The sequence below is a fragment of the Alternaria infectoria genome (assembly GCF_024043175.1).
Source record: "Alternaria infectoria strain BMP 0036 chromosome Unknown scaffold_9, whole genome shotgun sequence".
In the NCBI taxonomy this organism is placed as follows: Eukaryota; Fungi; Ascomycota; class Dothideomycetes; order Pleosporales; family Pleosporaceae; genus Alternaria; species Alternaria infectoria.
In genome coordinates this window covers 1,258,429-1,282,232 of record NW_026250698.1, presented here as the reverse complement: position 1 = coordinate 1,282,232, position 23,804 = coordinate 1,258,429, and the positions used below count along the sequence as shown (strand labels likewise).

Genomic DNA, 23,804 nt, shown 5'->3' with positions numbered 1-23,804 from the left:
CCAGGTGCACCTACCCGATCGCTTACTGTTCGATCGTTTTGTTGGCTGACACGCGACTTCCGAGCCAGAACACGGAAGGTAGTTTCCTTCTTGGGAAGGCGATTTCGTGTAGTCAACAACCCACTTTCCCTCCTGAATTATAACCACGGGAGCCGCGCATCTGCTCCAAAGGCCATCTCGATTTCGGCAAGCCCAGCATCACAGATTATCTTCCGGCATATCAACGCCAAGCCGCAAGTCCCCAGAACCATGGTACGCCAGGAAGCTGGGAATTTAAAATCTGCTCCATCAAGGAGTCCCTCTGCATACCATCATTTTCAAGCCTACCCGTATCGCACAAAAGCTTCCGACGTATCACCTGCACATTATCGGCGCGCGCACAACACATCCTCTTCTCTAAACACACGCAACAAGATCTTGAGAGACACTATCAAGACTATCAAGACATGTCGGATAACAGCAAAGACACTGTAAAAAGCCCTAGTGCGACGGCGAGCGTTCCGAGACGCGCAATACCCGAAACGATGTACGACCGCGTCAAGCACCTCCCCGAGTACAAGGCCTGGGTGGCTGGTGGTGGTTTGGCGCGATTCGCCAATGAACAAAATCTGGAAACAGATTTTGTAGATCACATATTCCGCACCAGCCCCCAGGTCCAGATTGCGTACGATAGAATCCTCCGAACGATGCCCAGCCTATTGCAGGAGATGACCCGGGATATGAGGCCAGAGCCGACGACCCACAGCCAGGCAACCGCACTCCAAGCAATAAACGATTACGAGCAAGGCAGTGGTTCGGCTGCAATCTCGGAGGACGATGATGACAGCGCCGAGAAGACGAGCAACCCCGAGAACACAAGCGAAAAGGAACCCGCGAGCAAGCAAGCCAGCAACGCTGTGAGTCGCAAGACTCGGTAGCCCTAGATACACCTTAATACCAAGACTAATACCGGGTACTTCACAGGATGACCACGAGGACTGGAGTTGGAGCGAGTTCATGACAGAAAACCGTCCCAATTCCTCACCTTTCAGATGCAGGAGAGCGCGCAACCTTCAATGGAGCAGCCCGACAAAGAGAGTTTCCACCCCGGCGGAAGGTAGCCCCGCGAAGAGACTGAAGCGAGAATGATCGCTACGAGCGACGTTGCGAGTCGCACTCGGCAGTCCTAGATACCTCTTGATACCGACCTTGGAAGAATCAGAAAAGATGTACCACGGAATCAAACACCTTCCTGAATACGAGACCTAGGTGGCTAGTGGGGGTCTGGCACGATTTGCAGAAGAACATGTGTCTTTATGACTATCACAATCCTCATGTTCGGCAGTCGTTCAATGACGTAACGGTTACCACTGCATACATCACAGCGACATACCTAAGTATACACCAACCCTACAATTACCATACCCGAAACACACCAAAAGATCCCATAAACACATCCCAAATATCCAATCCCCCGCCAAAATGCCACACCCAAGCCTCGAATACACCACCGTCCAACCCCCCTTATCCACCTACCCCCAAAACGCCACCCGCAACAACACCTCCGGCACCGACGCCTCCGTCCTCGATCGCCTTAAGATCCGCGAAATCTGCGAAGGCTGAGGCATGTACCGCGACGCCGCCGAGTGGCAAAACTACTCTTCCATGTTCCACCCCGGCGCCTACATCACCACATCATGGACGCAAGGCCGCCTCGACGACTTTATCGCATCCTCCAAAGAAGGCTTTGAGAAACAGACGCCACATGGCCCGTTCCCATATATTTTGCATAGGATTTGTGGCCAGACGGTCGATGTGCAAGGCGACCGAGCGATGAGTAAAATGAAAGTTACAATTACGTGTCGCATCATGCTTGACGGCATCGAAATGGATAATGAAGCCGATACCCGCTTCTTCTTTTTCTTATCTAAGAATAAGGCTGGGAAATGGGGTGTCAATTTCATGACTTTGTTGTTCGATAAGGATAAGATGGTTCCTGTGGTGCCGGGCAAGGCGTTCGATGTACCAGAGGAAGAGGTCAGGCGGTATCCGAGTGGGTATCGGTATCTGGCTTGGGCGGAGATTAAGGCGGGGAGGCCGCCGAAGATGGATTTGAATGCGCATGGGCCGGAGAGAGATTTGTTGTATGGGAAGTGTAAGATTTGGTTGGAGGGAGGGGATGTTAGGCCTAATCTTACGGGGAAGGATTTGGAGGGGTGGTAGATTGTAGGGATGGGATGATAGACAGGGAGATAGATGATCACGAAGTAGTCGAAGATCTTGTGAAAAGCCAAAGGGATCCATTAGAGATACGCCAGTGATACTCGATGCGCAAAAACAATAGCTAATAACTCCCATGAGAGTCGAACTCATAACCTTCACGGTTCAAGTGGGCCTTCCACCCCGGACGCGTCCGTTCCAAGATGAAGGCGGCGCTTGAATAGAAGCGTGATGCGCTACCATTGCGCCAGGGAGTCTTCTTTTCACTTATGAGATATCCCATGACCTTACAGATCATATACTAGGTTCTTTACATTCCGAAGGCACCAAATACGTACGACGAGATGGCCTCTACGCAACGTCTTCAATCTTCACACCCTTCTGTTTCTTCTCCATCGGCTCCTCCTTGACCACTACCCCCTCGTGGTCAATCGGTTCCTGCGGCGTCTGATCGCGCTTCCTCTTCCTAGGCTTACGCTCAGCCTTGGGCTTAGGTGTCGGCGTATCAGGTGTTTGCAGCCTATCATTTGGAGCAGCTACAGTCCTTGGGTGTGGCACCTCAGGAATGATGTTGTAGTGCTGAAACATTGGTGTCTTAGGCATGAGTCGCCGTGTCAGTTTGTCGTGGTACACCGCACCTGCTTCTCCGAAGATGGGGCTGTCGAAGTTGTTGGTTTCTATAGCTTCGAAGATCTCATCGATGTCCTCTTGGGGTCGGGGAACTATTTGGACTGGCGGATGGTTGACGGGCGTGGCCGTGGGTGTTGGACATTGAGGCGGAGTGTCTGGCCTTGGATGATGAGCTTGGGGCGACTCCTGCGGACGTTGATCACCTGTTCGTGATGCGGCCTCTGGGGAGGCTTGGCTGGCTGGCATTCGCTCCGTAGGTGCCTGCGGTGGAAACAACTGATCATACAGTGGCGGCGGGGAAGGCATACTTAGTGTAATCGTAGGTAGATTTGATAGAACACTAGTCGCACTTGCATCTTCCCCACTGCCCAGACGAGCTTCACCTTCTGCAGATGGTGTAGGCATCTGTGCGTCTATCTGAGTATCACAGACCTGAGGCGAAGAGTGAACAGCTTCGGAGACATGTTGTGAAGTCGCTACTGCTTCTTCTGGGGATTGCCTATTCGATTCGCGGGCGGTTTCCATCGAGTGTAGATAACTTTAGCTGTTGGAGTTGTAGAGTTATGAGTTGCGGAAGTGGAGCGCATTGGCTGGTCAAGATTAAAGTGAGAATCAAGCGCGTTCACTAAGCCGGTAGCTGGGATGTGGACGAGCCTCGAGCATTCACCAGGGTCAATGGTGACTCAGCGGCTGATTAAGAAAGTACTATTCACTTCCGCGTGAGTTGAAAGCGCTTTGCACGGGTCTTGTTTGTGCGTCTGGAAGGTAGTAGGCACATCAAGTGGCCAGAAGAATCTGCCACGGCTGCCCCATCTGGAAAGAACGGTGAATACGAATAGTGCCATCCCGGCCGACGGCGATTCCACATTATCAGATACAATTGATCTAAACGCACGTCATAAACTGAAAATGTTCGTTCGAAGACGAAGTTGATGCATGCTGACATGGGGTCGATGGGCGGGAAAAATGCTGCGTCGCGGTGGTGCGAGCTTTGCGCCATCACGGACCAGCCGAGCCGAAGACTTCCCTACACCACGGGATGCCATGCGACAACTTCAGTACTTTCGCAAGGAACTGTGCTGCCCGAAAATGGAGATGACGGAAGATTGTGTTAAGTTCTGAGATGGATTGGGATGGAACAATGTTGAGGTACGTGAATAGCGATCGATGATGCGGCTAGATTTTGACCGACCAATCAGCAGCGACTTGCTTCAAGTCGAGCACATCGACGACTTTGAGGGTCCTTTCTTCTATCGCGTCTTCAGTAAGCACAGTGCAACGATCTACCAACCGAGATCATCAGTTGGCGCGAGGCTGTTTCAGGCTGAATGTGTCTTTTCGGATAATCGTTCCAGCCTGGAATGCATAGAAGAACACCTTCGTCTTCGCGACACACAAGCTAGTCCGTTCATATCGGTCTTCAGTGACTTCGGTGGGATAGATTGTCTTTCAGTATGGCTTTCACACTGACTGTTAGCAGCTGCAGCGGTGCGTGAAGCGTATGATCTTCATATTCGAGGTCACGATGCTATTCAGATAGTCCAGATCCATGCTTCAGGCTTGGTGATCGATATGATGAGTCCAGCTGGTGATTACGGTGCTCTGATACCCACATGGAAGGGCGCAAAAGGTCGCGAAGACAGGTGGCTTTGTATGGCTGATCTTGGACCACGCCTCGGTCTCGATCCCAGATACATCCGCCCTTCAGAATGGCTGGCGAGTGGTTCAATATCCAAAGCTCGGTTCTCAGCGGCCTGGCCAATCATTGGAGGACGACTGTACTTCAACGAAGGGAGGAGCGAAGACCTGGTCGACTTCTTTGAGGGTGTATGCGGGCATGTGCCAGAACGTTTCCCAGAGCATGATGTGTCTGAGCGATACGAATACGACTGGGAAGGCGAATGCTTTGTTGGAACTGAACGTTGGCGCGATACGGGCGCGTCAATCCAAGAAACAAGCGTGGCGGGCGCGGGACTGGGGCTTGGACTTGCTGTTTCACAATTTGCGCGGCCGACGCCATTCGGGTATGCCGGCTATCTGCGTGGAATGGTTGTGATGGACTGATGTATCATGTATCTTGTAAAAGTATTGTACGATTAGATGAGGTGACCCTGGAAGGAGATCTGCAGGCGGAAGGCAGCAATGGTACTAGGCTCAGATAGGACAAGCGGGTTACGTCTTTCCGTCGTGACATCTGGACGCATGTCAGCAGCCCCTCTTCTCTACGACAACATTATCGAAGTACGGTCAATCGTTGCATACCGAAACTTTCGCGCCTAAGAGATCTCTTTGATAAAATGGACGCTGTGTAAGTAGCCATATTACCTCTCGAAACCCGGTTCGAAACAGCACTAATATCAGCGTAGCACATTGCATAACCAGATTGAATCGCCTCTACTACGCTTGCCTGCAGAACTTCGCAATAGGATCTACGAATACGTCTTCCGTGTGGACTGCATCAATTTCTTTAGAATGGAAACTTGGGATTACAACTCGAGCAAAGACTCGAGGCCTGATTACAATCCCAATCCCGTGCGTGGGACAAAGCCAGCTTCACAATCCCTATCCTCGCTTCTCAAATCCCTACTAGTATGCCGCCAATACTATGCGGAGACCAGATTACTGGTATTCAAGCTGAGTCCTCTCTGTGGACGTCCCAGAGATCTACTTGACGCCGTGGAAAAAATGCCCAGGGACGTGCGAGACGCCATTCCAGTCCTTCGCATCTACGAAAACAGCAACTGGACGAGATTTTACCGACAGTTCTACCTCCCGACAGATCTTCCTAACCTGCAAAAAGCCGAAGTGCATTCTTGGGCTCCTAAGGTCGTGGGAGATCCGCTCTTGTTTGCCCATGGATGGAACAGACGTCATGCTCCAGAGGACAACGAGGTTTTGCGCTTGAGAGTTGAGAAATTTTTCAGAGATCTCGATTTGAAGGAAACTGAGGATGCGCTCATTGAGGTTCTAAAATGGGTCCCCGGTTCGGTTGAGAAAGGACTTGAAATTACGTCGATTGATGCTCCGACTCCCTGTTACAAACACGTCATGGGGGATAGGTGGGAGGTCATTTAGGATTGGGCGGTGTATGCGGGAACCTTGTAGTTCAGTACACAATACTTACTACTTCTCTGATTTGTTCGGATATCTTTTCGTCTAGGTCGTCGATGTTGTGGAAGTTGTGAGTTAGTCCACCAAGGACTTCTACTATAATACCGCACTTTGCGCATGTATTTAGTTTTAGAAAGCCCGTAGCTGTTGTACTATTACACTTACTACGATATATGCACCTTCGCCATACACTTCAAGTTCACAGCTTCCGTAGGATCAGTACGCGCCCACCTCCAGCATCTTTCCGATACTGATGCAAATCCGTCTCTACAATCTCAACCTTCTCCTCCTTCTCCAGTCTCTTCACTTCATTCTCAAACCCCTTCTCCACCCAGAAGCTATCTAGCACCGTTGCGACTACAACCCCACCATCCTTGACAACTCTTACGAACTCCTCCAACGGCTCCGGCCCTAGGTGACCATGCGTGAAAGTACCACAGCACGTCAGCGCGTCAAACTTGCCGTCCTCAAACTCCAATCCCTTCGTCAAGTCCGCGGTCGTAAGGTCATCGTACACGGCGGTGTTCTTAGCAACAGCTAGCATGCCTTCGCTGATGTCGAGACCTAAGATATCCGTAGCGCCAAGCTTGGAGAGCTCGATACCAACAAGACCGGTACCGCATCCTGCATCCGCAATCTTCAGGCCAGCGAGAGGCTTGTCGGGTGAGATGTGGTTTAGCTTCAGGCCGCGGGCTACTGCTTGTGCGACGAGGCGTGGCGCGGTGAAGTCGTGCAGAGTCATGTCGGAGTCATATGTCTTCGCCCATTCGTCGTATAGTTCGCGCGACTCTTCGGTGGTTTTTGCGGCGAAGACGCGGTCTAGCAGCGACTTCTCGTCTGACGTCGCCATATTGACAGTGTGATGGTTGTCGTGCTTCTAAGGTTCTGTGAACGGCAATTCTATGATGCTTGTATGCAAAGAAGAAATGCCTGAGGATAATTGAGGTCGTTGTTTGTGATGAAGCGGTACCTGCCAAGGGAGTTGGAGGTCTATGGATAGTTATCACGCGTGACGTCATCAATCGCGATAACTGATATCGCGACACCACCTGGACACTTGGGCAATGCACAGATGTCATAAATCAACAAAATGACTCTCGGAAGAGTAGATACAGATCATTGACCTCAAATTTATGGTGCCGTGTTCGCAAGACTTCATACAGTAGCTGCGCAAAGCTATGAGACTGCTATGCGCTGGGCCAGGCGGAACCCAAGTGACCTCGGGAGCTACTAGCGACGTCTTAACGCGATAATTTCTTCGCAAGATGTAGTACTATCCAACTGCTACGGCTAAGAAGTCTTAATATGCCCGGCAGCACCTGCGTATGCCGCCACTCTCTTCCTAAATTCTTCGGTCCTCTCCGGTTGTACATCTCCTTCCAAGTTTAGCACAAGAACGGTCTTCCAGTCTGGAAATCTGCACAATGCTTCCAAATTGACATCGTATCCAGATTCCTTGAGCCGCTTCAGCGAGCGATCATTGAACACCGACAATTTCTTGACACATGCGACTACGTCAGCAGGTATGAGGTTTTTGATTATTGCAAGTTCCCCAAAACTGACATGAAGTGGGTTCAACGAAAATGGCAAGAGGGCAGTTTCGTTGTAAATCTGGCGGCAGACCATAGAGGGGGAAAGGAGCCGGTCTAAAGACTCGTAGCAGCGGTACTGGCGACAAAGCTGATGAAAAACTCTGATGAGGAGACGATCTCGAGCCACATGTAGGATATCAATGAAGTAACAAGCGGATGTGTACCCATAGATCTGATTTCGCAGCTCTCGCGGTAGGCGTAGCAACGGAGAGGCAGTCTGATTCTGGGTTGTGCTTTTAGAGTCAATAGTTGCCGGAATACAATGACAATTTGATAATAGTGCTTACATCTCGTTTGCTTCAGATTCCGACAGCTTGCTGGTAGAAACGTGCTTATTGCGACGCAGGTATTCCAAGAGAGAACGGCTGCAGACGCGTTGTGTGCCACGACATTGGCATGACATATCTTGGATGTGTACAGTGGAAATGGATCTTTTCAAGTCGATAAGCCAGATGAGCTCAACCAGTCCTGATACGAGGTAACTTGAGGAACTTGTTGGGAAATGCAGGCCGTGTATTTAAACGAACGATTGTTTGAGGGGAGGTAATCGCACATCATGCGGACGAAGACAAATCTGAATCACAAACGCCATGGACCGCCAGGTGACCACTACAGTATTAGCTTTGTTGAAGGAACTGGATCGCATGCTTGCCCATTCGATAGCTGAAATAATGACGCGTCTTTTGCAGAATTTGGGGAGACGGTAAGTAGACAGACCTCACACGCATTAGCGACGGCTCTCGGTAATTGTAGTGCAGGATATGACGCAGTGGTGTATATAGTAAATGTACAGTGTGTATTAGCGAAAAGAGGTAACGCATGAGACGAAGACAGCGTATCCATGAACGAAGAATGGCTGGAAAGGGACGACGATGCTATGTTGGACCAACTGAGCTTCTATGACATGCTTCAGCAAGCCTTGAACGTAGATTCAATCCGTTCACAACATAGCCAAGATGGCTGCCATCATCGCCACACCACCACTGCCAACCTCCATCTTGCCTGCGCTACCGGTGAAGTTGCTCATTCCTGCCATAGCACTTCCTGTTGGCATGACCATGCCATCAGACATGGTCATACCACTCTGCATGACCATACCGTCGGACATCGTCATGCCACTCTCCATCGACATGCCCTTGGACATAGAAGACATCGCAGACTTCATGGCAGAGTTCATCGATGAAGCGCCCGAAGAAAGGGCTGCTTCGCCTGTCGGGGCGGGCTTGTTATCCCAGGCCATTGTGACGGGAGGCGCGGAGGGAGACATCATCGGGACCATTGATGTGATGGTGGAGGAGCTTTGCGCCAGTGCGATGGGAGCGAAGGCCGCGACGGCGCCGATGATCGTGGAGGAACGCATGGTGAGGTATGTTATCGTGCGAAGTTGTAGTAGTAGATTGAGGTCGTTGAGTACGTTCGTGTCGGTTCGTAAGGAGTGTATTAGGTGAGTCCGGCTCGTGAATCTGGGGTATAGTTTTCTGAAGGTTTGTAGAGAGCAAGAGCTTTGAACGGCGGATCGCTAGGGGATGCATCGCATCTAAATACCTTTCTACACATCACGCACTTGCTCGAAGAGCGCCCATTGTTTCGCAACCTAAGAGCTGTCATCGTGTATATCATCTCATGCGACAGTCAGCGCATCCGGATCTTCAGCCTCCGATCCACTGTGGCGTCTTGCAGCGTCGCGAACCAGAGAAATTCTCGTGAAACAAGCGATTACAGGGACAATGGCTGTCGATTTCGGGGTGATGAAGTTTGGAGGGTGTTCGAAGTTGGTTTCGGTCGGAACATCGATCGACGCCAGTCCGTGCATTGCCGAAACGCCAAGGCTGAGGTTTGCAGGTGCCACAACCTCACCTCTTCGCTCCATCATCACTCACAGTATTACCGACAGTGAATCCATCGAACAGCGTTTGCCTTTACTTTACATGTGACCTTTCGGATCTTTTTACTCATCGGCTACCGTTAAATGCCGCAAATCTCTCGCCTGCGTGCGCTGCTGCTGTTTGGCAGGATGTGGGCACAGTGACATAACACGATTATTATCATCCAGCAGCGAACGACCAAAATCCCCAAATCCCAACAATCCAATCATCTCCAACTTCAACGCAATCATCGCCCTCCGCAGCTAATCGTCAATCATCGCCGCGAACTCATCCGACATCCAGTACCGGTCGATCCGAATCTTCACGATGAGCTCCATGTGCTCTGGGCTTTCGTTCCAAGCGTCGGGGCGGTGAGGGTATCGGTAAAGCGTGTTCTGTTCGAATGCCCACCTCAGATTCTCCGCCCAACCGCTTGCATCAGATGGGTCTGGTTGGTCGATGCGGTACAGCGGTCGGTAAGGCGGCTTGTGACGGGGTCCACCGAAGGCGTATGGGCCGTATGCATCAGTCTCTCCTGCTTGACGTTCGAAAAAGAACGCCATGTCCATCGCGTCCTCATCTTGTGCGTTTGCAAGCGCTGTCTCCCATGGCACGACTGAATCTTCTGGAGGCGCGGCATAACTTGTTCTCTCAAGGTCTCTGCTGGCGCTGGCCATGACGTCCTCTTCCTCCACCTCTTCTTCTTCCTCTTCGGCAAATTCTTCAACGGCAGGCTCATCATCAAACCATACAGACTTTCCCGGCCTTCCTCTCAGCTCTTGCATGTCATGCTCTGTTTCTGACTCTGGTGTCCCGCCCTTGGGTGGAGGGACTGCTTCTTTCTGTCTCCTTGATACTGGCAAGTCTTCTTCTATGTCACTCTTTCTCTTTCGCTTAGCGTCTTTCTTTTTCTTGACTGGCACGAGCGGAGCGCTGGTTGACGCGTCTTGAGAAAGAGAAGGCTTTATACCAGCCCATCGTTGGGAAGCAGCGCCATCGCTATGTTCTTTTCGAACAGTAGCTGCGCCTCCCACCAGCTGCAATACCTTGTCGTAGTCGCGAGGGTAGAACCACGGCTCATGTGGATTCTGCACGCAATACTCCACCATGCGAGTCAGATCTAGCGCATCATGGCCCTGCGGCATGCAGCTCAGGTCTATGGCTAGCTTCTTGAAGGGTATCTCTGTCGGAGGGATTTCGACGTTTCCACTAGGTGGCGAGAACCCTGCAACGTTGAGATCGGCATCGTCCCAGGTCGACTTTCTCTCTTTGTGGAAGCTACCATGCGTCTGGAGCCGCCAGTCTTTGTACCCACCTTGGTCCATCGTCTTGTAGATGCTCTGCCGGCAGCTGGCCTGGGGCCACTCCTTTGGAAGCTCTCTGTAAGTGTTCACAATGGCGCACACCTGAGTCGGAGTCGCGCCGTTCGTGATCAGGCGGTACACCACGTCAGCGCAGTGTATGCTGTTTGGAAGGAATGCGAGGAGCTCTACGGCGGTAATGTTCGCGGTTGCAGGAAACGGGAGGTATCTTGAAGGCGCTTCTGGGCCAAAGCCGTAGCCGAAGTACTCGTTACGTACTCTCGATTTGGACTCTGATGCGTTCTCAGCCGGTCCTGGGACTGACGCCGTTGACCTGCCGAAAAGTTAGGAGAGTGTGCCTATCGTGAGACAATTGGTAGTTAGTACGGTCGCGGCGGATGGTCCATGGTCAGAGGTGCATGTATGGTGTTTGTGGTGGTGATGGGAACCTGCACGTGGTTAGTAGAGTGTGCCTCGCGCTTCTGTTGTGGCTGTCGCTATATCAACGAAAAGGCCACTCTACCCGGTCCGAGCGTCCTTTGAGCAACTCTGCTCGACTCCGCCGTCACCTGCGTCTCCGAAGTGCCAGCGTCAGCCCACGACAAGGTTTGCAGGGTCTGCTTTCGCAGCCAGTGGAGACACCACGCATCGATCACTCAAGACAAAGCGCAGCGAAACTTCGTGTCGTCCTTGAAGACGCTCACAGTTTCACTTTCCAGTAAGCCATCCTCCGCGCATCCGGCCACCCCTCGCAGTTTCTGCACAAGGTAACCTTCCAAGTTTGCCTGCCTTTGCTGATCTCGTCCTGACCATCAGATCAGTCAACATGGCGGCCATTGCTAAGAACAACGCTTTCGGCTATCACAGCCCAAGCTGGAACCTCCCCTTCCCAAACGGCAATCTGACCGCCGCCGAGATCCTGGCCTACCTCCCGCACTGGCTCAAATCCATCGATGTTATCGACCGTTTCGTGACGCACGGCGCGAAAGCTGGCCATCTCGCTGCTATGATCAACGAGTTCAGAGACCAGCCGCTGGATCAGGATTTTCCACCGAATTCCGCCATGGTCATGATCCAGTACGCCATGCGACGCGCCGGCTACGACGATTGGAAATTCGGTATGCATTTGGAATATAACATTGGAATTCCGAGACCTGAAGACAACCTCAACGTCCACGGTTTCCGTACACCTAACCGGACTCACCCTAAGGACGTGAGGACTGGTACACCTAGACAGGACAAGGTCAACTGGGACTCGTCGCCGTTGGAGTTCAAAGATCTTGCCCTCCATGTGAAAGAGCACCCGTGCGGCGATGACGCACTGGACCTCACTCGCTGTGTGCAATATGCTGTTGAGCACGAGGAAGAATCGTGGCTTTTCCCCACCGATTTCCAGCGCCTCATCACTCACCTCGGAGGACCGGCCACAGTCACCCACAGTCACTACGATAGGCAGGTGTTTGCACGTCACAGCAACTACGCCTTTTCACCCGCCAAGTCTACACCCGGTAAAGGCCGCGCTCCGAGAACGCCCAAGACTCCCAAATCATCCAAGCTCAACAGCAAGCTTAAAGCATCGCGCGGTAGCAAGAAGAAACTCTTCGACGACATCGAGCTGGTCGCCATGTCACGGTCCGCGACACCACAGAAGCGTACAGCTGAGGGCCTTGGGAAGGTGCTGGATGGTAGTAAGAGGAGGAGTGGCAGGCTTGTCGGCAAGCAAATAAACTTTGCTGAAGAGCCTGAAGTTGACGCTGAGGTAAGTCTATCACCCGTGTTCGACGATGGTCGATCCTTCGACGTCTTAGATGGTGACATTGCTGACACTGGCTTCAGGACAAAGACTACTCCGATTCGCCCTACGCGACTCCCTCCAAGAAGCGCAAGCTGTCTCGTCTACCGCCGACCCCCAACTCGTCCGCCGACGATGACGAGTTCGTAGAGGACGAGTCCGAGCCTGACGACGATATTCCAGAAGAAGACGCAAGTGAACCTGAGGAGGCCGTTTCGCCCATCCCCGCTGCACGCGGCCGTCAAGCGGCGCGCAAGGCTCGCTTGAACATCAAGGCTGCTTTTGTACCTGAGCGTCGCACTTTGAAGCTCAAAGTCCCCGGGTAGGTTCATTCTTCGCCTCTGATGTTTTGTCTCGCGCTGACCATGGACAAGAATTGGACCGTCACCCCAGAAAGTTCGACAGCAGACGAAGGTGCCCTCGTACATGATGACCGAGTTCACACCAGATGTCATGGACGCCGCCCGCGAGTACCTCAAGCGCGAACCCATTCACTTCCCCGCTCCCTTCCTCTCAGAGGATCGCCTCCGCATCGACGACTACAGCATCTACCTCTACGCGTCCCCTCCACACACTTCGTTCCCCGAGATGTACGCGTCCGCCTACGATTACGCCCGCTTCAACGGCCCTCGCCGCCACGCCCCGTTCCGCGAGCTTCACCTGTTGAGCCAGCCTCACCCGAAGGATACTAGTGACTGGGCTGAGAATATACGTTGGGCTAAGCAGCAGTTTGACTTGTTTGGTAGTGTTTGGACGGAGTATGACTGGCATCTTGAGTGTATCACTGCGCATAGGTATGAGACTGGTTGGGTCAGTGAGGAGGTTATTAGGGATGGTATGTGAGCTGGTTAAGCATCGGGCTTGGCTCTGAGAATACTTTTGAGTTGCGCCTTGGTCGTCTTGACTCCTGGATTTCCTTCTGGGTATTCTGGATATCATGGCAATCTTGCGCTATGAAACGATGACGAACATGGAAATAGATACATAAGACTGATAATAATGCACTCTCGCAGTCCACCTTTGTTTCAAATTTCCATATAGTGTTTTTAGTTCTCGCGATCTTGTGAAATAGCACACATGAGGCGCACATGAGCAGGGACACTTGTCAATTGTATCATCTTCTATTATGTGAGGTGAATTTGCTCAAAGCATACGACTAAATGAAAAGGATGTATCGCGCAGAATGTACAAGACGCCCAAATCCTCCAAGAAGTTCTACCCGAAATGTCATGCGACGCTCGCTAACCTCCTCCAATACCGCACGCGAGACGCGCTCCAATTCCGATGTATGTTTGTCCAATACGCGTCAACTTTGTAGAGACCTGATATGTGGTCTTGTTGGACCACGCTATGCTTCGCGAGAGGAGGGGTCATCAACGGGGTCTTCGGTGGTGCTGCCGTCGACGTCGTGGACCACGATGGAAGGGATTGAAGTCTCCTGGCCAGTTCCATCATTGGCATCATCGTCCTGGAAGCCGAGGTCGTGGTCTTCTGAGTTGTCTTGTGCGAGCTCCGTATCGTCTTCCTGATCGACGAAGCCACCTAGCTCACGGTTGATGCTGTCCAGGATCTCAGGATCGATGCTCTTCAGGACCTCAGGGTCGATCATGCTGAGATCAAGAGACGCAAATGAGGCAGTGTCGTCGTCAAGCTGTTCTTCGAATGGATTTGTGGGCTGAGACTCGTTGTCATTAGCGCCCATGTCGTCGTCCCAATGGCCAGATGGAGATACAGCCCTGGGGTCGTGTGCAGCTGGTTCGATCAGGTCGGGAAGACTGCGATCATCTACAAGGGAGTCGTCTGGGGTGTCCGGGCCAGGTGTATGCTCCGCGCGGCGGTTAATAGGCACGATGCCGTTAGCGGCCAAGACGCTGACATACAACGCGTACAATTGATCCTCTTGTATCGTAGCTAGGACATGTGACAAGTCGGCGGCAGTGTTGTTCATGATCCGACTAAGGATCAACGAGTTGATAGATGAAAGCCCGCTGGCTGCAGCAGGAGCTTGTGCGCGAGAAGGGCCAGCGTGGTTTGTCATCCTCATAGGGCCACCAGGCGCGGGGACAGGGAACTGGACAGAAGGAGGCTGTTGGACAAACGTGAACGCCTGAACAACGGGGAACTGCTGAAGATGCTGCACGGTTGCCGTCCGCTGTGCTGCTGTGAATATGTGATGCGTGAGGTTTGTCGCAGCCTGGATCGCCTCCGGCTCGGGCATCGGCTCCCACGCCATCGTCCTCCAACGACCAAACAGCGCACCATCTCGATGACCAGGGAGTACCGTCCGGGGACCACCCAAGAGCTGAGTGAGGAAGTTAAAGTCTCGTGGAAACATCAGCGGCAGGTCGATATTGGCGACAGCGGCCTTGACACAGCGGGTTAGATCGAGCTCGTCGTCGCCGGATGGGTATACCGTAACGTCAGCTGCCAGTGACGCGAAATGGACGTTAGCGACGACCGGTTTATGGTGACGGCTACCCGGGACTTGGATCTCGCAGTGGTTTTGGACGCCGGCAAGAGTCAAGTTATCGTGGTCCCAAGCCTGGCCGACTTTTGGGTAAAGACCGGCCTTGTGGCGAGTCATAGTCCATTGATCGTCCTGAAGATAGTGTCGCATCGTTCCCTGGGCCAAGTGAATCACGGCATTGGTGGCGTCTTGCCGAGAATTGTTCTTCACCACGACTCGAAACCATTTGTGGATCCTAACGAGGGGGTAGGCATCGCCACCGTTCTGGACGAATCGAACAAGGACGCCGGGGCTACGAATCAGCGCGGGAAGAAACGTCATCAGTTCCGCACCGGTGATGTTGCCGGTTTGCGGGATGCGGAGATACCGGGTAACAGCGTTTGGACCGAAGATGTCAGTTGGGGAGGCGTGGATCGAGCCGTCCTTGTTCTTCGAACGTGCTTTGCTCATGGCGGCTGGTTTCTCAACCCTAGCCCCTTTGACCGGAGACGAGTTGGCTGAAGGAGTCTTCGGATTGCTCGCCATGATGCCTTTGATACAAGGATTAGTGTTTGGTAGAGGAAACGTTGTAGCAATCGGATGGAGGTTTGAGCGGTGCTTGAATTGCTTGCACTGCTGAGTATGGGACTTACTGGCCGAAAGTCTGCAACTCGGTTGATGTAGAGTAAGACGGGTAATTCGACGTATAGAGGGTGTTGGTAGATGCGAGCCTCGTCAACAATATCTTGTTGCAATGCTTTGGCAGCCACGGACGAAGAAACCTTTGTTTACGGCTTTAGCAGATGCATGGAGACGCGCTTTGCTCAAAGCTAGAGCAAGATGCAATCCAATTATCGCTTGATCAATGTGCTAGCGCTTCGGACATGAGGGTCTACAAAATGTGAGCACGAAAGGCCGCATTGACGAAGCTGGACCAATCTGAACCCCACGATCAAGGATCATGGAGGTGAGTTTGAGAACAACCCCCGCGTTCGCCAATCCAGGAGTGACCACATGAAGGGCGAGACCGGCTCATTTAGCCAACTTCGGAAGGCAGGTGACTCAATGTTGCCTGCGTTACTCTGGAAACATTCGTTCGGGGCGATGTTGGGGGTTACTATTGCCGATAACTCCATCAAGTGACGTCAAAGAGACTGGTTCTTTGCTCCAAGAGCGATGGCGACATCGTGGCGACATGGGTGTCGATTGGCAGGTGATAAGGACAGATCGATTACCCGAACGTCTCTTCGGCCTCTCGGCCTCAACGTTGAGCATCGCTGATACATCCATACCTGGCGGAGGCTGGTCGCGGACGTACTGGGTTGGCCAGAACGACTCGGTACGCGGCCGAGGGCTAGATAGGACGGAAGGTATATCGACACATCTCAAGTCCTCGACCACGAGGCGCGAGGTCTTGCCGCTGGGTCCTTGTGGTTTCAGGGGCCCGAAGACGATATCGCGTACGTAGGAGGTGGAGAGAGCTCGCGCACTTGATGTACTCATGCGCAGTCCGCTTGCTTTCCTCGTGCTTGCGGTACATGTCTCCATACGCATTGTGACATCTTTTTCACAATATTAGCAGTAGTTGTAAGAGATTTGCGCGGCAATCGGTGGAATCCAATACACTATACGTTCGTGCTCATTCAGCTCTTCTTTCTTCTATGAACGCTACCATGGCCGAGCAGAGGCCTTGGTAAAAGCTTGTAATGGTCGTAATCTTCTTAGTGCATCTGAAGACCTTACACTGAGAGTTCGAGGGAACCGACTGTAGTAGGTACGATGGGAATGATGCCAGGAGTATTGGTGCTAGACACCCTGTAAAGGACACGGTGACACTGTCAAAACGCGTGGATCATAGCTTTGCGAAACACATAGGTGGCCATGAATACGCGAATGAGGTCTGTCGGAATACATCGTGGTTGAGCTTCGTGTGTGCAAGAGACGCGTTGACGCGTTGAAGCTTGCCGTCGGACATGGGACGGGACAATGTGCCGATGTGGGGCTGCTGCGGTAGCTTGGCGTCACGTGAAACACATCTCATCTTCCCCAACCGTCGAGTTCAGGCATAGGGAGTTGCAATGTTTAAGTGGCCTTTTTGTGACAAGAGTCTTGCATGAGGAATAACAGAGATAGTGCACTTTGTAAACGTCCAGATTCTAATCATGTCCTCTCCGCATATGGCTTAGCGTAAGCGGTAGGGAATTCTGCCACTTGCAGGTGCAGCTGTGCACCCGTTTCGAGGTCGAAATCGTCTTCATCAACGCGCATCGCGACATGCCGTGGCCATCACCTGTACCCTCGATACGCACACGGTCCGTTTCGACTGCAACGTCTCATTGAATATGCGCATCTACTTTCCTTGCGATGTCGACATTATGCGTACACAGCCTAGCGATGCCCACACTAGGAGCTCATATGCATCGTCAAGGTCGCGCCAACGTCTAATGCCGGGCCAGCGTACGGTTTCGCCTACGAGACAGAATCAGTCTAATCGTGCAGTACAGAGCCCTGCTGTTGTCATCCCCATATCAGTACGCGCGAAAGAGTCAAGCTGATGTTATCTGGATGCTTCTTCAGGCCTTCGAGGCGATTGAATTGACGATACTAGAAGAGAACACAGCTCCTGCAACGTCTCTGCTATGAACTACAACGCCACCGTCCATCGAAGGTGCAAGCTATCACCGTGCAATCAACCAAGGGTATTCGAAACTCATAGGCCTTGTCCCTTCTTCCATCACCTCATCATCCGTCTTTACCACCAGAGACCGCAACGCCTCCGTGCGCTCGTCAAGATTCACCATGTAACGCGCGACATTCGCTCTGACTGCATGGCCAATTCTGCAATCCTCTTCGTAGCAGCCGTAATCTCGACATTCTCTCTTCTGACGTCGACGTTCCGCTTTCCTTTTCGACTCTTCTGTTCCGACTTCTTGTTCGGCTTCTTCGTCCTCTTCGTTCTCTTCGTCCGCGAATGCTACGCGCTTGCGACTTGGCTCCACGTCATAGTCGTGGTTGTGTCTGAACAGGCCCAATTGTAATTCCAATGCGTCATCTTCCCTCTGCCTTTTCCGTTGGCTGACCTCCAAACCAAGCCTCTGGTTTTCTTCGGCCTCTTCCCGGAACCTCAGAGTATCTTGAATCCTTTGTTCACTTATGTCCGTTTTCTCACTGTAGCGTACAGTCACTTCACTCGGGGCCGTGACCGTGATCTGTATATTGGAAGTCTCTTCAGTCGCAGAGACAATGAGACTTCCTTCCTGTGGGCCACGGCTTGTAATGGGGTTCATTGGTGGATAGAGATTAGATGATGATGACGTTGCTGATGGAATTTTGGCGCCCTGCGATTTGTTGTTCTTGGGTGGACGACCGGGGCCTCGTTTCTCAGGCTGTCCTTGGATTTCCGTCGGAGTATCTGCACGCACTCGTTTTGACGTTTTGGGCTTTTTGGGTACTGATCCTGCCGGCAACCCGTCTTTGCGTGGTCGACCACGTGGGTTCTTTGCCGGGGCCGGTTTGGTACCGGTTTCGATATGTGGTGCTGTCGCTGTACGTGGTGGAGTCATGGTAAGGTGGCTTCGATGCGCGCTTGGCAGAAAGGTAGGTAGCAAGGAAGGAGAATATCATACTGTCCGGTAATCGACATGAAGATATATAATCTTTCGTTGTGCTAGTATTAGCTTCCGCTGGAACTCTGGTTTGTCTTCGTTCGATGAGTCTGTGGAAGTCGCTGAGGCTGAAGCCCATCCATGGTACGCGTGTTGTGGCACCATGGCCGACACTACACCAACAAGAAGGACCAATGCCGTCCGTCGCAATGCACAGGATCTGATGGAAGCGGTCTTCGAGCTTTCCTCAGCCACCACTTCTCCTGCAGGCGCTTTCATCGCCCCTGTTTCGATTATGCTTGCGCTGGCACTTGCAGTCCAGGTAGCTATAATCTGTGTCGCAAGCTGCTGCACGCACATCACTAAAGTTTAATAAGTGGTGACATCTTAGAACGATGTATTCTTCTAGCTAACGCAAACATCCAATAGTATACTTGCATCATACAACACAGATGGTGGCTACCCTTGGTGCCTGCTTCAATCCTCCGTCGGCGCTAGCGGCCGCGAGCCACTCACAGTGTCCGTGTTTGGAGGCGAGAAGCCCTCACTGAACAAGAGTCATGGCCACTACCACACAATGTACTACGGCGCAAAGCCCGCTCATACATTTCCAGATACTCTATGGGATCTATCCAATCCTGGCATTCTTATAACAATGTTTCCGGTTCAGCGTCGTTGAATGCGCCGAATGCAGACTGATTGAAATATTCCTCCACAGCACCGTAGTCCAATGGAGCTGCGCTGAAGCCTTGTGGTATGGGGTTATGTTCGTAATCCCATGGCATCATCGCATTCAAATCAGTGCGAAACCAGCCCTCTGGGCCGTAGTAATCGCCGTGTACATCTTGAACCCTTGCATCTGCTTCGGGTACAAAAGGATGCACATGTGCTCCTTGGACTTCTGTATTCTTCCAGTGAGGAGCTGGAGTTGCATCGTATTGCTGCGATTGCTCGTTCTGAGCCACGCTAGGAAAAGAGGCGTTGGTCAGCTGATCGGGCCTCTGTAGGTCTCCGTCGAAGCTGTCCCTACCCACGCCAAGGGTCTGGCCAAGTTCTAGACAAGCGTTTTTTAGATGCTCGTTTCCCGTATCAGGGCTTTCGTGAGAGACCGGATCTTTTAGGATGTCTGTCCCGTCTGCATCGCCGGGGCGTTGATGAGCCAGCCCTTTAATGGACTGGACGATGCCTTGTAGCGTTTGTGCTTTGAGAGAGGGCTTGCCCTCCTCCGCATCTAGTAAGACCTGCCATTCCGGCAAGCCGAGAGTATTCAGTGGTGGATAGTTCTCTTCGAACATTACGCGATAATAATCCGTGAAGGCGCGAAAGCAGTCTTCCCCTTCTGTTGGGAAGACGCTTATCGCCGATGGAAGATTCTCCGAGAAGTACTCTATGATAGCCGGCACATCTGCCGCAATGTAGTCCTTCGTGTCCATGCCGAAGGATATATGCGCCAGCCGAGTTGCCATGGCTAGCTCGAACTCGTCTGCTGTCGGAGGTGACGAGATGCGCATTTCGCTCCGACTGACCAGCAACTCCATTCCGTAGAAGTTGGTGCGCTGGATGATTTCGGCGACATGGGTGGGATGCGCTCGCCAGTTAACGCGTCTTTGCGCGTCGGACTGGGCAAAGCGAACACAACGAGCTAACTCTGAGTCGATGTGAGGTGGTGGTGCTGACATGTCGCGGAAAAGTTGGGGAGCTTCTGCTCCATTCGGGACTACCCAGTCTAACCGCTGGTTCAGAGTCTCGACTTCCAATATCTCTGGCATTGGGCGATACTCGCGCTCTCGTGGTCGCGAAACCGCAGGTCGATCGGTGAACTGAGCGAGGTAGTGCTTGAAGTTCTGTGGGTTTCCTGGGTCATAGCCTTCGCTGTAGGCTACACCCGTTTTGATGATGGCGTGATTGTTCCTGTCTATCATAGAGGGAACTGTTGTCACAATCTTTGGAGCCGGCTGAGCGGCAGCAGCAACGATTTGTGGTGGTGGTTTGCAAGTACCAAATCCCTCGAACGCATCTTTGTTGACGATGGGGAATTCGTTGTGTCCTGGTGGCGGTGATTTGTAGGTACCGAACCCTTTGAATGCGTCTTTCTCGACCGCGGGAGATGCAGCAGCAACTGTTTGTGGAGGCGGTTGGTAAGTACCAAAGCCAGCGAATGTAGCTTTGTTGCCGGCGGGGATGTCATCCTCTTGCGGTGTCGGTGGTTTGTAGGTACCGAATCCTTTAGAAGCATCTTCCTCGACGATGGGGAATGCATCATTTTGTGTCATTCCCATCAGGATAGCATCCAAATCTAGAGATCCTGACTCTAGTTTGTCCAGAGCTGGCTCATCGTTCCCCTGTACATGGACTATGTCGGATGGGTTCAGGTTGTAGTATATAGGAGGCGACAACACCTCGTTGGGTACGGGCTCGGAGATGGGTGTAGGTAGCTGTTGAGCTTCAACTGCCTCGAACGCTGTATCGATCTCTTGCTGGGATTGATCCGGTTCTGCCGTGTTGACCACAGCTTCCACAGGCTCTGAGGGTAGCCACGGTGTGGATATAGCAAAGTACTCAGTCTCAAAGTCTTGAACTGGATCATGTCGGATCTTGCCATGGACTATCCAAGGCAAAGGCTGTTGGTCATTAAGCTTTCGTAGCTTCTCCGCACCAGCCTCTCGAAGATCGTCATCGGCTTTCCGCTTCAATGACTGTGTAATCTCTGGCTGAGCATCTCTGGTATTCTGTGTCGCTCCGGCAGTGGGTGCGTCAAGCTTACTCTGAGCCGCTTCTTCGACAGCCTCCTCAGTGGATGCGACGACGCCCTGTGGAAAGTGGAAGTCCTTGAGATTGGGATGATAATAGTAATCAGCCTCTTGCGCGCGGAAGCGCGGCTTATACCCCTCTACGCGGCGACACCTGCGTTGAGCTCCGGTATTGGTGATATCTTGCAGCAACTTTGCGGCGGCTGGTGTTGGGTCTTCGGGCTTAGACGGCTGCGGCTCGTCTTCCCAGACTTTGAACTTCTTCTTGCGATCTCCACCTGGTGTCTGGGGAGTCTGCTTCAGAGTGTTGGTAATGGGCTTCGGTTTAGATGGTACATAATCGACAGCGAGGGCGGTGATGTCTTTGTGGGGATGATCTCCGCCTGAGACGGGATCAATGCTTGATGGGTTTGCAGTCGGCGCAATCTGTGATCGCACCTCTTTCAAGTCGGATGAACGGGGGGAACCAGGGCCGTGAACGGGGTTGAAGTCGCCAGCAATACGACGGCGCTTGACCCCATGGGCTTTCCTCGTGCGCTTATGTATAGTGGTGTCGTCGGGGTGGCGCTGTCCGTGTGGAGTGGTTGTCGGATTGTTCTCATCGTTCGATGGGCCGGCGCCAGCAAGGAAAACAGCTTGTTCTGCCGCAATCGATGTTGAGCGGCGCCTCTTGTTGTGACGCTGAAGTGTAGGTGTGACGAAGGCGGGTATCTTGGTCAGCTGGTCGGCCATCTTGTCGGGGAGGACGGTAATGGCGAGAGTGTTCTGATGATTGAACGGGATGGTTCTCGATCGGAAGTGGGTGCGGGGGGTGTGTGAACTGTTAGAATGAGAAGTAGTGATGTCCGTGGACGAGAGGATAACGTCAGACCCCGTGATTTGGCGAAACTAGTCCCAATTGTTTGCAGTATTCACTATGGTCATCTGAGTCAATATTCGTGAACTGATCTTTTCAGAAGTTGAGTGCACCCTGACGGCCACATATCCCTCTCCAAGCTACTTCCATCACTTCACGCTACACCGTATACTTCAAAAACTTCAAAAGCATCGGACGCAAGCGTTTTTCCAAGGCCTCCAAGGCCTCTGAGCTCGCACGATCAGGTCAAGGGCACTCACGCGTCGCCCTCTCGGTCTCCTAAGCCCGATCCTTTGCCGCCTTATCCCTCCTCTCCCTCTCATAGCCCGCAAAGCGCTCGATATCCTTGGGCCACTGACCGAAGTAGTCCCAGTGATCCTTCGCATACACGATCGCGAGCGCAAGGTCGCAGTCAAGGTCCATGGGCATGACGCGGTTCGCTAGTAAGCCAGTCAGGTACCGGTTCGGGTACTCGTCTTTCTTGGGGTCTAGCGGCGACAATGCGTATACCTCGAGTATGTGGCGGTAGTTCGCGCTGGGGTCTTTGCGCAGAAACTCCCTTCGGGCGTCGTCTTGCTCGCGCTTGAGGGCTGCGGCGGTTGCGGCATTATAGATCTCCCGCTCGCGGGCTTTCTCGGCGTCGTGAGCTTGTTGCGCCCGAACGCGTTGCTCTGCGAGCTTGGCCTGCTGGAGGCGACGGTCTCGGGCGATGTCGTCGGGGGTCATCCGGTTGATAGATGCCGCAATCCCATTGGGTGATGCAACCGGTCTCATACGATTGTATGGCCCTGGGTTGAGAGGATCGTTGTGGCCGATGGGAGCGAACGGCGCAGCGGGAGGTGACATCGCATTTTGCGTCGTCATTTGCCTCTTGCCTGCATGTATGTCGCCTTCCGGGGCTTCTGTGGCCTGACGTTTCTGGCTCATGCTGGTGGGGTATGCTGCAGTATGCGCTGATGGCGATGAGCCTGGCCGTGTCGGTGAGGGTGGCAGCTTCATTTGTACATGCGAAGGGCTCTGTCTGGGTGGTGATTTCTGGTAGCGAGCGACGTCGTCCGTGGGTAGCATGCGCGGCTGAGTCTGCCTAGAAGCGAGAAAAGCGCTGTTCTGTTGATGATGTCGAATTCCGCTAGCGTTCGGTGCTTGCATCGAGCGTGGCACAATAGAAATAGGTGAGACGGCGCCCAGCGTCGCTGTATTTTCGTTTCGCATAGGTGAGGATGCATTTGTTGATGCTCGCACTGCTGTCGGGCTCAGAGGCGAAGCGGTAGTCACCGAGGTGGCCATCGTTGAGGGTGCAGCCAGTGGGCTAGAGGTAGACGACCTTGCTCCGTTCAGGCTGTTGATAGACGGGCTCCGGGCCGCATGCTGACCTTGGTGTTGACTATTCTCGCGCGGTACTTGCTGCTGCTGTCCTTGTTGCTGTCTAGCACGCTGTATTTGGCGGAACCATTGTTGTTGGTCTGGTGGCGCTTTGTTGAACCACTGTCGTTGCTGGTCAGGGGTCGCCTTGCTGAGCCACTGTGCTCGCAACTGCTGATCAGAGAGCCTGCTCATCTTGTCTGCGGCAGTAACGATTGATAATAAACAGGTGGGAAAGTTGATGATATGGGGGAAGTTGTAATCGGTGATTGAGAAAGAAAAGCCGTGGAGGATA

The 23,804-nt window shown here is 52.7% G+C and overlaps 8 protein-coding genes and 1 non-coding gene across 9 annotated transcripts; 2 read left to right on the top strand and 7 right to left on the bottom strand.

Annotated features, from left to right (window-relative positions):
• Positions 1-524: 524 nt before the first annotated feature.
• On the top strand, positions 525-1,100 carry J4E92_006373 (uncharacterized protein; the record flags this gene model as incomplete). The annotated part of the gene is made up of 2 exons (XM_051497741.1): positions 525-896; positions 1,032-1,100. The coding sequence occupies 2 exons, from the start codon at positions 525-527 to the stop codon at positions 1,098-1,100; spliced, it is 441 nt and encodes a 146-aa protein (XP_051352388.1).
• A 1,227-nt stretch (positions 1,101-2,327) lies between these two features.
• J4E92_006372 lies at positions 2,328-2,456 on the bottom strand. The gene has a single exon. It is a non-coding gene; the product is annotated as a tRNA-Arg (tRNA).
• Positions 2,457-2,550: 94 nt separating this feature from the next.
• J4E92_006371 (uncharacterized protein) lies at positions 2,551-3,185 on the bottom strand (the record flags this gene model as incomplete). The annotated part of the gene is made up of 2 exons (XM_051497740.1): positions 2,551-3,090; positions 3,180-3,185. 2 exons carry the CDS (start codon positions 3,183-3,185, stop codon positions 2,551-2,553), a joined length of 546 nt encoding a protein of 181 aa, XP_051352387.1.
• Positions 3,186-6,139: 2,954 nt separating this feature from the next.
• Positions 6,140-6,790, bottom strand: J4E92_006370 (uncharacterized protein; the record flags this gene model as incomplete). Its single annotated transcript, XM_051497739.1, has 1 exon — positions 6,140-6,790. The coding sequence occupies one exon, from the start codon at positions 6,788-6,790 to the stop codon at positions 6,140-6,142; it is 651 nt and encodes a 216-aa protein (XP_051352386.1).
• Positions 6,791-9,660: 2,870 nt separating this feature from the next.
• Positions 9,661-11,105, bottom strand: J4E92_006369 (uncharacterized protein; the record flags this gene model as incomplete). The annotated part of the gene is made up of 2 exons (XM_051497738.1): positions 9,661-11,032; positions 11,086-11,105. 2 exons carry the CDS (start codon positions 11,103-11,105, stop codon positions 9,661-9,663), a joined length of 1,392 nt encoding a protein of 463 aa, XP_051352385.1.
• Positions 11,106-11,524: 419 nt separating this feature from the next.
• Positions 11,525-13,333, top strand: J4E92_006368 (uncharacterized protein; the record flags this gene model as incomplete). Its single annotated transcript, XM_051497737.1, has 3 exons — positions 11,525-12,457; positions 12,535-12,812; positions 12,865-13,333. 3 exons carry the CDS (start codon positions 11,525-11,527, stop codon positions 13,331-13,333), a joined length of 1,680 nt encoding a protein of 559 aa, XP_051352384.1.
• A 505-nt stretch (positions 13,334-13,838) lies between these two features.
• Positions 13,839-15,482, bottom strand: J4E92_006367 (uncharacterized protein; the record flags this gene model as incomplete). The annotated part of the gene is made up of 1 exon (XM_051497736.1): positions 13,839-15,482. One exon carries the CDS (start codon positions 15,480-15,482, stop codon positions 13,839-13,841), a length of 1,644 nt encoding a protein of 547 aa, XP_051352383.1.
• Positions 15,483-19,188: 3,706 nt separating this feature from the next.
• J4E92_006366 (uncharacterized protein) lies at positions 19,189-22,023 on the bottom strand (the record flags this gene model as incomplete). Its single annotated transcript, XM_051497735.1, has 1 exon — positions 19,189-22,023. The coding sequence occupies one exon, from the start codon at positions 22,021-22,023 to the stop codon at positions 19,189-19,191; it is 2,835 nt and encodes a 944-aa protein (XP_051352382.1).
• Positions 22,024-22,426: 403 nt separating this feature from the next.
• On the bottom strand, positions 22,427-23,704 carry J4E92_006365 (uncharacterized protein; the record flags this gene model as incomplete). Its single annotated transcript, XM_051497734.1, has 1 exon — positions 22,427-23,704. One exon carries the CDS (start codon positions 23,702-23,704, stop codon positions 22,427-22,429), a length of 1,278 nt encoding a protein of 425 aa, XP_051352381.1.
• Positions 23,705-23,804: the final 100 nt, after the last annotated feature.